Source organism: Triturus cristatus, chromosome 4_2 (genome assembly GCF_964204655.1).
Source record: "Triturus cristatus chromosome 4_2, aTriCri1.1, whole genome shotgun sequence".
Taxonomy (NCBI): Eukaryota; Metazoa; Chordata; class Amphibia; order Caudata; family Salamandridae; genus Triturus; species Triturus cristatus.
This window is the reverse complement of record NC_140586.1, coordinates 323,090,308-323,103,089: the sequence shown is the minus strand read 5'-3', so window position 1 is coordinate 323,103,089 and position 12,782 is coordinate 323,090,308. Positions and strand designations below refer to the sequence as shown.

Here is a 12,782-nt window from a genome sequence, read left to right as displayed (position 1 = left end):
TTGGCGCCCTCGCGAAATTTTCAAAACTAATGGGGCGCTACGCTCCGCTCCTACCCTGAAAGTCTCGGGGGGATTCGTCAAGCGGGGGCTGAGAAAAAAGGGGGGTCCCAAAACGCGTTTTCCCCATGCATTTTTCCATAGGACCTTTAGACACAGCTACAGCCCGAACGGCTGAACAGAATTACTTGAAGTTTGGCAGAGAGGTAGTCCTCCTGTCAAGGATGTGCCTGGTGTAAATCTGTTCAGTAGGTCCTGAGAAAATAGCATTTAAATCAATATATATATCTGTAAGCGCGCTCCGTGCGCTTACCGTAAGCTTACCGTACGCGTACGGTGCCGTGCGCGAGCTCAATTCTGATTGGTGGTTACATGACTGTAAACATTCGAATCGGTCGAAATCAGGAAGTGTCGGCCGCCATTTTCTGTCTCTCGCACTGAGAAACAAAGGTGGGGAACGTGAAACGGGGGCAACGAAGAGAGTTGCAGACCCCCTAGTGTTTGTCAGGGGGTCCAAGAAGGACCCAAAAGTACGAAAAATAAATTTAATAATTTTAAAAAAGAATCGCGGGGTACGCGTACGGTAAGCTTACCGTACGCGCACGGCAAAAAAAAATAAAAAAAAAATAAAGAAGTAACAATTACATTTATTAAATAAATTAAAGGACCCACAAGGGAGAAAAAAACAAATGTTACTGCGTAAAAAAAGGCGAGGCGCGCACGGCATGGACTGCGCAACGTGGGCGCTCGCTGCGCGAAGCGCACCGAGCGCCCACAGCGCGCGCACGGTGCGTGAAGCGCACCGTGCGCGCAGGGTGTGCGCATAGTGAAAAACCAGAAAAAAAAAAAATAAATAAATACATAACTTAGCATTTAAAAAACCTTGCAAATTCACTGAAAAACCATAGGTTTCACACACGTTATAGTTAGGAATTATCATTTACAAAACCTTGCAAATTCACTTAAAAAACCATAGGTTTCACACATGTTATAGTTAGCTGTACATTTCACTCGTAAAAAACCAATGAAATTCCACGTTATAGTTAGATCAGGTAAATATAACTTGCGCGACCGCAATCCACAATGTGTAATTTCAGATGTCATCATTGATGTCATGAGTGATGTCACTGACCATGTCATTAGTGATGTACTATGTGACGTCATCAGCAGTTTATTGTGGGCGCGCAAGTTATAGTTACCTGATCTAACTATAACGTGGAATTTCATTGGTTTTTTACGAGTGAAATGTACAGCTAACTATAACATGTGTGAAACCTATGGTTTTTTAAGTGAATATATATATATATAACGTTTTTGAAATACTAATTGGTGTTGGTTCCATAATTTATAAAAAATATTTTGGGCTACAAATCCTGAAGAGGATTTAATTGATTTTCCTCTTCTAGTTTAACGATCCTGTTTATATGTTCCAATGCATTATTTTTGTTTCTATAATCCCCTGAAGAGCATGGTCAAGATTGATATGCATATGGATAGGTCCAAACTGAGGTGGCATGGTTAGCAAAATACTATGGATTAGGATGCGGCCCGAACGTTTGCCAGTGGCTGAGATTAATTCAAGCATTCCATCCTTCACCTTGTTGTTTTTCCACTTTCAAATATATACAGATTTTTACACTTGACGTCTGAAATTTTTCCTTCTTACCTGTTTGCTCCCAACCTAGTGTTAAATACATGACACTTGTGATTTTCCATCATTTTACTTTGGCGATAAATAGGGCTCTAAAGTACTCAGTACTGTTGCCAGTGTTTCAGGCACAATTCATGGATTCAGACTTTCATTTTCATGTACGCTCAATGCCTTCCTGTATTTGACAATGACTGTGACCTATTTTCTGTGCTTTCCACAGTGGATGGAAGCTGGGGGCCATGGCAGACTTGGAGTGAATGTTCTGCATCTTGCGGAGGAGGAGAGCAGACTCGAACCCGCCAATGTGACAACCCAATACCCTCCAATAGTGGGCGCTCTTGCCCTGGGGATTCCAGCCAGCTCTCCAAATGTAACATCAAGGCCTGTCCAGGTAACTATATACAACATTCGGTGAGGGGGGGAGCATTCTGTGTAACTAAGTCAAACATCACTATGCAGCCCAGCTTGGGGGAATAAGGTGTTTTTGAATGGAACTCAAGGTAAAGTAGGTCAGCTCTTAGAACTTGGGTGATTTTTATGCAATTGGTGGGGATTAATGAAGTTGCTATAGAGAGACCACTGGATACTCAAGTTATTTAGATCCATAGCTAGTGCTTGTTTAACATTACTATTGATACCCTGCAGAGAAACAGTTTTTTTAATGCTGATGCTGTGGAAAATCAGAAACCACTCTGCAACCATAGCCAATGGTAGATGTTTTGAGGGACATGCCCCTAAAGAACATAAATGGATAGTAGTGTGGGCCCCTATTCACCCAATACTATATTTTAAAAAATGGCACAACATGGTGAGATGTTAAATATTGTTACATATTTTATAATATTTTTTAAAGTATTGATATTGTTCTACATTTACAATTATTTCTGATAATTAGTAGGAAGGGGTGCATTTTAAAGCGCAGTGAGCAACAAACATTAAAAATTGTTCAGATAATGTGTGTCAAATAGTGTTTTGAAAACACTGCCAGCCAGTAAAATCAACCAAAATTGAACAAAACATAAAGAAAATTGCAAAAGGGGTTATGTGTTCTTCCTCAATGCATCTTTGGTGAAATGTGTGGCAAATGCTGCATTTGTATGCACATTTTACTAACAACCATTGATAATAAGTGAGTTGATTTTAAGGGCAGTTTTGAACACATTCGCACATATTTATGAGTGCATAGATGATGCATAGTACCACTGTAAGTTAGGACAGCTCTGCCTGCCCCTGGCTTCTGCAAGAGAGACCTCTATGGTCAGAGAGACAGTTAGGTAGACAAGGTAGGCATAGGGTGTTGGGAGACCACGTCAGGGAATGAGTGTCGAGATGGGCCCACTTCCACTAGTCAAAGTAGAAAGAACTAACCCAGCAACTGTATAGCCATTATTTTAGAGTCTTGGTAGCCAATCCTTAATTTGTTCACCGGCCCTCATCTCTCTAAAACAGAGAAAAGCAGAAAACGAAAAAAGAAGAAAAAGAAGGCATTAACAAAAGAGGTGTAATTAAAATTAGCCAGCCTTGGTATTTCACAATCCCACCATTCAATCTTGCCTGTGGTGGGCCTCTGCAAAACACTTTGGGACACACAGAAATAGAAATATGCCTCCCAGGATTGTTTTTGTGCAGGAAGGTGTCCCTTTCTGTACACAAAAAATACTACATGCAATGCAGGCACCCTTGCACCATGGTGCAAGGGCGCACCCATTGGCGCTAGGTTGCCAAAAGGGCGCTAGCACAAGTGAAAAAGACAGGAATGCAACGCATTTCCTTAAATATGATACATTCTTGCTCTATCCCTGTAACACAGCGCAGCAAGGTGACTAGCTGTGTATTTGTATTTGTATTTTGTATTTGTATTTTGGTATTTGTAAAGCGTGGCATTCATCCCAAGAGACATCACGGCGCTAGGACCAAAGGCAGTGGGGGGAAAACGGGATATTTAAGTTGCTGGATCCTGAGGTCAGTATCTAGGAAACAGGAAAGTTTTCAGTTTCTTTCTAAAAGCAGATAGTCGTCTGTCAAGCGTAGGTCCAATGGGAGGGTGTTTCAAAGGTTGTGCATTTGACCATTGCAAGGGCCTGCTGGCGCGATCTCAGGTTGCATGATGGGACATGGAATTTCATTATGTCTTGCAAAATGTGTGGGCCTTTCTTATGTAAAGTTCTGTGTGCGTAACAGAGGAGCTTAAATTTAGCTCTTTGACGCACTGGCAACCAGTATAGCTCCTTCATACAATAGGAGGCTGAGCTATATTTGCTTTTATTGCAGATCAATTTAGCAGCAGCATTCGGGACTACCTGGAGTCGAGAAAAGAGGTGTTCGGCCATACCAGCATAAAGCACATTTCCGTAATCCAGCCTGCTCAGAAAAAGGGCCTGAGTCACCGTTTTCCGGCAGTTTAAAGGAATCCAGGGAAAAAGCCTCCTGAAAAGCTTCAGTGTGGCAAAGCCCTTTCCGCACATTGTGCATACTTGATCCAACATGGATAAGGTATCATCAAAAATGATGCCCAGATTCTTTGCGGCACGCTTGGGTTCTGAGACAGTGCCTAACGCTTGGGGCCACCTACTGCTGTCCGAGATTGCGTGAGCACCCCCGAAGAGCAGAATCTCCGACTTTTTGGCATTTAGTTTTAGACAGTGCTCGGTCATCCAGCCAGACATTTCGGTAAGGCAATTAATTAGGTTGCTCTTATTGTCAATATTGGTCGAACTATCAGCCAGGGGGATCATTAATTGAGTAGACATGATTCCACCACATGGGATAAAAATCATCACCAATGCTGACGATACGCAGCTGGTAATCGCTCTTAATGGCCCCCGAAACTTTCTGGCTGACCTTGAAATCTGTCTGAAGAAAGTGCCCGCCTGGATGGAGCACTCATGCCTCAAGTTAAATGGAGGAAACACAGAACTCATGTTTCTGGGTAACTCCTCCAACTTAGATCTTAAACAGATATGGCCCAATTGCCTGGGTCCTGCCCAATCCCCCAAGACTAGAATTAAAAGCTTAGGCGTTTGGTTGGATGCCTCCCCACACTTGGGGATAATTCTACATGAAGGAATCTGCGGCTAGCATCGTCTCTACCAGATACATTGTTACCGAAGGTAAGTAACTCATATATCTATGCGCTCTACAAATGTTAAAAAATAATGTCCTAATGTTACTATCCTAGTGTCAGTATTTTTGTGTCCTAGCGTCCATTTGTTAGTGTCCCAGTGAAACTGCCCCATGCCAGTTTCCCAGCATTTGTTTTGATTTCCACATATCAGTGTTCCAGTGTAATTGTTCAATTGTTGGGTCATTTTTCCCTGTAATAACATCCTAGCACTGGTGTTGATTTGCCTGTATCAGTATCCTGATTACAGTGCCACTATTCCTGTGCCCCTTAGTCGGTATCCCCCTCGTTACTGACCCAGTGTCTGTACCACTTTGTCAATATACCAACATCAATGCTTCCATGTTGTTGCTTTTATGGCTGTGTGCCTGTTTTGGTGCCCCATTGTTGGTAACCCTTAGTTTTTGTTGGTTCCCCTGTGTCAGTTTCCTACTGTCCAAGTGGGCTCCTTTTTGTCAGTTTGCTAGCCTTGTGTCCCACATGATACCTTTGTTTGCTTATTAACCACTTATATCATCTTAACTCCACTTCGAAGCACTAAAGGCTGAGATTAAAGATGGAACAGATATCTAGTGCTCAAAAAAGTAAATTAGGAATGAGAAGTGTTTTAAGAAAGTTAACTTGAAAAACGTTGTGAGATATACTTGCTTTTAGAGAAAGAGAGAGAGAGAGAGAGAGAGGGGGAGAGATAATGAGGGAGACCCACTTAAAAAAAACAGGAGGGTTGACAAGTGAAACATACATTTCACAAATCATACATTCCAGTGATTCATGCAGCATTATGAGTAGTCACCCCACCACTCTAATTTTTGTAGATGACCATAGAGAAGCAGTTTCACAAATAATGTGAAAATTAAAGAAATAGTTTGAAAATTGGTTCACAATGCAATGCAGATCTTTAATTTTTGCTTGCATGATGAACTTAATAAAAGGTGAAGGAAGTGTTAGCAAGAGCAAAGGTTGTGTCTTGACCTGCCATACTTGCCTGCTGCTATTTCCATTAATGGAGGCCAGACATTAATATGGGGCGTGACCAGCTCTGCCAGCTCGCTCTGCAAAACCTCATCCTCCCTGCCTTGACCACAGCCTTGACCATTTAGAGTAAGCAGCACAGGTACAAGAGGGCTGAACACATGCCAGTTTGCCAGATATCCACATAAAATAAATTGGTATACAACAATGTAACAGTTTATTGTCGATAGTCATTCTGAAAACCTGGTGCGGATCTGGTATTCCTGACTCTACACTAGGCACCCCTAATTTAAAGGTAGCTGTGCTTCATTCACCTCCTACAGATTGCTTTGCAACCCTTGTAATCTAACCATCACTGGATTCAAAATGTTGACTGGCTGGGTCTATGAAGATTCCTTTGAAAGTTAAAGACAATTTGGGACACCTGATGCAAAGATCCCTCCAGTGTGAAACATATTATCCGCTAGCAACACTTTATATTGCCTGCTTAGAGAGCCATTATTGGGTAATGTTTTTAAGCAGTGAATTAGAGAAACACAATGCATGTCAAGAAGACAAAGCATTACTTAAGCAACTGATGTAACTTCTAGGCATATTGCTGCAACAATTGCATTGGTAAAATAGTACCCATGCCCATCAGCAGTAAAATAAAACCCATTCCTGATGCGTATTTCACTCATTCGAGATGTATTGCTCAGCTCAGCAAGGAACGAGTGAAATTGAAGTGCTCTAGTGAATAAGGTATGTATACATTAAGCAATACAGCAAAATCAATTGTGAGAGTCTCCTAAACTGTTCTTAACTTGCCCCCATCTATCACCAGGGAATATCAAACTTTTTTCAATATACTAACGATACTAACGAAGGTGCGATGACCCCCGGGGCACATTGTAGTGCCTAATGTCACACTGAACTGCCACAAATCATTGTGAACTTGCATATTTTCGAGGCATCGCGGGACCCACTGTGGGTAGGTAAAGGCAAGAACTACAGTTCCCAGAAACTCACTGTGAGACATCACGCATTACTAAATGCACACACCTGAGGCTGCGCTACGAGAGACAGCGCCAGTAATGGAACTGCAGGAGCTTTCAAACACCGCTTTGCCACGAGCCCAGGAAGAAGGTGCAGACAGCACTGAAACGCGTAGGCGAGCAAGCTGAATGACGGATGCCAAACCACCTTTGTATTGAATAATAAAGGGAGTTTTACCTTACTGCTGTCGAGTGCTCCTCTGCTGCAGAGCAATTGGATTAAAAAAAAAATATATATATATATATATATATATATATATATATATATATATATATATATAACTACTTCCTACTGGCAGTCGCCAGTAGGTAGTAATAGTTAAGACCATGTTTCCATAGGAAAAGTGTTTTTAGACTTGCCTATAACTGTGGTGTCATTTGACGAATCTGCACGACAATTTCCCAGAAAAAGTGCCCCGTTAAATCCTGTTGTGCATGTAAAGTTTAAGGATGATCCACGAAGTGGGGGCTGAGAAACGGGGGTGGCACAAATGTGCATTTCCCATGTTAATTCCCATAGGACCGTTAGACACACCTGCAGTCCGAACCGCTGGACGGAATTATACCGAATTTGTCAGGAAGGTAGATTTGGTTCGCAGATCACACTTTTAGTTATCCAGAGTAAATCCTTTCAATAGTTGTTGAGACATTTAGGGAAAAAAGGATATCTGTGGCCATGGGTAATTCCCAAATAATAACAAGCGCGTGCAGGCAAATGCAGAGCTTTGATTGACTGCCAACACTTCAACCAGGATGTGTTGGCAGCCATCTTGGAACTCCGCCTTAGCGGAGCCCCCAAACAAAACATAACAAAAGAGTAAAGGGAGCAGAGCAGGAATACGCTAACCCCCTAAACGTGGTCATGAAAAAGAGTATATTTTTTAAATTTGCCATAAAATTCACTAATTCACGGCAAAAAACAACTAGCGTGTTGTTTTGAAAAGGGCCCATGGGTGGACCAGGTCCTGGGGCATTTTATAAAAAAAGGAGAGGGTACATGGGTCCCTCTCCTGAGGCTCTTTGAGCCCCAGGACCACCACCTCCACTGGGCTTTATTTAAATTTTGTAGGGAGGGCCACGCAAACTCCCCTCCATAAGCTTAAATGAGCCCCGGGGACTTACACCTTCCTGTTGTAAATTCTATGAAGAGGCGGGGGGCTATGGGGACCCCTCTGGGCCCCGGGGACAACCACCTCCCCAGGGCTACATGTTAAATGTTTGGATGGCCTCGGTCACCACCCGAGCCTGGGGGACCATCGTTTCCTCGCGGCTTAAAATAATAGCTTGGGGGGCGTGTGGATATCACCTCCCTGGGGCTCACTTGAATATGGAGTGGATAGGCTGCACGTACCCCCCTTCTTGGGGCTTTCTTTTTATTTAAAGAAGGAGGGAGGCCGTGCAGCTCCCCTCCCAGGCTGTTCTCAGCCCCTGGGATCACCAACTCCCTGGTGCAGGCTGTGAATGTGAAAGGAGTGGGGCAGCATGGCCCATCCTCCTGCACTCAATAATGGCCCTGGGGACCACCACCCCCCTAGAGCCGGCCACTGCTATGTCCCAGGGTTCCCACACTTAGGACATAGCTATAAGACAGAATAAAGATCAGCAACAAGCAGAAAGAGGCAAGCTAAAGATGAGAAACAAGCAGAAAGAGGCAGAATAAAGGTCAAAATCGAGCAGAAAGAGGCAGAATAAAGGTCAACAATGAGCAGAAAGAGGCAAGCTGAAGGTGAAAAACGAGCAGAAAGAGGCAGAATAAAGGTGAGAAACAAGCAGAAAGAGGCAGAATAAAGGTCAAAAACTAGTAGAAAGAGGCAGAATAAAGGTCAGCAATGAGCAGAAAGAGGCAAGATAAAGGTGAAAAACCAGCAGAAAGAGGCAGAATAAAGGTCAGCAATGAGCAGAAAGAGGAAAAATAAAGGTGAGAAAAAAGCAGGAAGAAGCAAATTAAAGGTCAGCAACAATCAGAAAGAGGCAAAATAGAGATCAGGAATGAGATATCACTGACTGTCATGAGTAATTTGATATGTGAGGTCATAAGCAGTGCATTGCGGGGGTGTAAGTTATAGTTAGCTCAGGTAACTATAACTGCTGAATTTCAATGGTTTTGTATGAGTGCAATCTGAGTCTAACTATTCTAAGGTTTTTTTTAAATTCTATTTCCTAACTATAATGTCCCTGTAACATTTGTATTTGTTCAGTGAATTTAAACCGCCTCAAGCTCACCGAGGCCCTGTTTTATTTGTCATAACATTTTGCCCTCTAGTGGGGGAATGTTCTAATACCCTTATAGCCCTCCGTAGCTGGGCTGTGCCGGCCATTAAATGTCTGCACCCTTGTTAAAGTCTTCGGCTCGGCCTTAAATGCTGGAGTGGGCCTTTAATTGGCAGTATAGCCCGCTATAGTGGGCTATAAGGCTATAAAATATCACAGTTGCAACTGGGTAGTTATAGTTAGGATTGTGTTTCCATAGGTAATAATGTTATGGGTGATTAGACAAAAAGTAACAATTAAGATGATTAATAAAAAAGTAATAATGTAAGATACTCTTTCAGATGATATCAACGATTTCATAATCAACAAATTAATTGTTACATTATGCCTTGGTCAAAACTTTTAAGCTAACACATATTAGATTACACTCTGATTTGTCAGCAGGTAAAATAGTAATCCCTACCACCAAAACTTCAGCAAATCCACTAAGACTTAGTGGTGCTTTCATGTTTTTGAGCGATAACTGTCTATAGTTGCCAGCTTGTTGGATTTTCTAGAGCCATGTCTGATAATATTGGTTAACATCTTCTACTAAGGCTTGAGCTGTTCCTGAAATATTCTATTGGGGGAGAGTTCACGAGTGTCTTACATTCACTTAGTTTACTGGCCACAGGTTTAATGTGGGTTAGGCTGGAAGAATTGGAATCGATGCAGTATGAGTTAGCACACTGTTCTACATAGGTTATTGATCCTAATGTTTATCATCATGGCTACAGACAGTAGGTGGAATTCATCTGACTCACTGTGTCCCATTCACTCAACAGGTGGACCGCAGGTCGCCAAAGGAAGTATAATTGGGAGTATTAATGACATTGAATTTGGAATTGCTTTCTTAAATGCCACAATAACAGACAATCCTGATTCCGACACTAGAATAATACAAGCTAAATTCACAAATGTCCCCAGGAGCCTAGGTAAGTTTTTTGATTACATCTGGTGTTGCTATCTGTGTACATTGTGCCTATAACCATGTAAAGGAAGATCTGCCTTTTGATAATAAACCTCTTTCATTGATTTTTACAATATGGCTCTTGGCAGAGACCACTCCTGTGGCAGATAGGTCTTAGGCCACAAACGAAATGATCTTACTAACTAAACAGAGGATGAAAGTAAGGTGCTTATAATTGATTTCCAACTCTGGGTGTATTCTAGATTTACATGTGTGCATGTCTCAGGAGTCAAATTGAAAAGCTTGAATTATGCCTCACTTATTTTGGCTTTCACTATCACTGGGAGAAACTGCAATAAGAACTGACCTGTGATCTTATATTGCAGCTCACTTTGGTGCAAACTTAGATCACTTTGTATACCCACTACCTTAGAAGACACACCCATCCATTCCATTTTGGGGACGGTAGGGCTTTATGTAAATTTATATGTTAGGAGGCGTGCAAGTCTGTAAATCTGGAGAAGATTCCAATGCTCTAAACTACTGTTACATGTACGTAATTGAGAAGACAGAAACGGTTACCTGCATGAGTTATCCATTGCAGGTTTCTGGTGATTTTCATCCTCAGCACACAAGATAATCATACACTGAGGGCCCAGTGTGACAAGGGATGAGATCCAGAGCTGGGAGCCTTGATCTTCTGGAGCACAGTATGCAAACCTTTCTTTAATGAGCAGGACTACAGTCAGATGACTGGGCGATCGAGGATTAACAGAGGTGGAAGTAACAGTTTCTAGTGGCAGAATAATCTTTTTTCCTGTTCCTTACCAGGGAGAGTTTCCTACTGGCCTTTCCTTTTATAAATTGGTCTGTCAGCCCCCTACATCTAGGTCCCACGCTTCCTCCATGTGGAGCATGGATGACACACATATGATTAATCTCTGTAGGTGCACTAGGATGGGAGTAGAGTGTTTGTGCGGTCCATGACTGTGGTAGTCCAGGAGTCCATTTTGGTTTCATTACAAGTCTCGAGGCCAGGGAGAGCCTTTTCCCTCTTCTGGATGCATCCTTACCCAGTGATATGACCATAACAGGTGAAGGAGTTGAGGGGCAATTGAGTGAGAAGCATCTCCCACTTTTGTGCCTTTTCAGGGAGCTGCGAACACTACCTCACTCCACATTCCCGCAGACACTACAAGAAAGAGTCTAGGGTTTGACCAGTCTGGGCAGTCTGGGAGGGTTACACAAATGTCAGAAACTGACTGAAACTGGTCCCAGAGCTGGACCTGTCACTAACTCTGTCTGTAAACCTATGTAAGTATGGAGCAGAAACCACCAGTTGAGTTCCAATGTTTCTCATCAACCAATATATAGGGTCACATAAGAGTGTAGGTTGAGAAGCCTGCCAGGAAGAGCTAACTTGGATCAACCTTGAGGGAAGGAGCTGACTGACTGCTTGCAGCCTGTGGTGGATTTATGCTTGCACAAATGAAAAGCTAGCTAGACAATGAATACTGCGGGGAACTGGAACAAGATCTGATGTAGCCCACTATATTCCAGGGAGGATCTGGACATTCAGGTGCCTTGGTTCATTGCGTTCGAGAATAAGTACACTTGCTCCCTGCCTGTGTGCCTACGTGGGACACTTGGAACAACTCTCCTGACTGATCAGTGGAAGATTGCAGACCGTGGCTGGTGAAGTCCCAAGAACTATATCAGACAGATCAGACGAAAAGTGCTAGAAGACATGGCACCAAGAAGAATCACATGTGGTTGGTGGCTGGCCATGAAACAACTGAGCACTTCTTAAGGTTTAGCTCTATATTAAGATGGCAACACATTTGACGGTTACGCCTATCTCCATCTTGATCATGGATCGGAGCACGTAGAGCATGGCCTCCCCTCACCGTGTTCATGCAGCTCCACCTTTACTTACGGGAAGCACATGCTTGTGCACAGACGTGAAGGCTGAAGAGAACAACAGCATATCCTCAGCCCTAGGGCTGAGTCAATTCAGTCTCTCCTATTATGCCTCACCTCAAGGTACAGCATAGACCCCAGCTTTGTCTGCTCTTATCTTGGGTTGTTTTGAAAAATGTTTCCTCATCTTGAGGATGGGGAAACTGGAGCAAGAAATCAGGGCTGTCCTTCGTCTGAATTCCTTACACACCTACTCTACCCAGTTGAATTTCTTATCCTCCAGTATGTCCAGGAAACTCAGAACCCTCCAATTTTGACTGCTCATCATTGGATTCACCTGCAGATTATGGGTCCGATGCATAAAGAATTTTCTGTACCTTACTTTTGGAGTACTTTTTCTTGGCAATGAGGAATAAGCATAAGTACTACAAGAGTAATTCACAGCTACACACAGAACAATTATTGTGAATTAAGCCATCATTAAAGATATCCAGGAGGACAACTTGACAAAATTATCAGTGATGTGACAATTACACACATTGTGGGTGAGTATTGCCTTATTGCCCATTCATGCAGACTCAATTAAACAAGTCTCCACTGTGTGCTGACAGTCATTGCCAATATTTGAAGCTCAAACAGAAGACATGAGTAGAGAAATAAATCAAAAATGATTAGGATAGCTTCAGATTTGGTTGTATGAGAATATATATACAGAGATCTTCTGACCCCATTTATTGGAGTGATAGATATAACTTGCATTAATAATTGTTCACATACACATGGTTGATTAATTAAGCGAGTGGAAATTGTATACAGGCGATTTGATACACAATTTGCTGTTGGTTTTGGTAAGAAAATTATGTTTATTTTTTTCTTCTGCCTTTAGTTCTTTTTTCTCTTTATATCTTTTCTGCATGTGCAAGAAAT

The 12,782-nt window shown here is 42.4% G+C and overlaps 1 protein-coding gene across 1 annotated transcript in view; it reads left to right on the top strand.

Annotated features, from left to right (window-relative positions):
* HMCN1 (hemicentin 1) overlaps positions 1-12,782 on the top strand; it is a 1,072,905-nt gene that overhangs the window by 957,654 nt on the left and 102,469 nt on the right. Inside the window, exons 93-94 of the mRNA XM_085601687.1 lie at positions 1,869-2,039; positions 9,811-9,960. Coding sequence (XP_085457813.1) covers positions 1,869-2,039; positions 9,811-9,960 — 321 coding nt within the window. The remainder of the gene's footprint in view (positions 1-1,868; positions 2,040-9,810; positions 9,961-12,782) is intronic.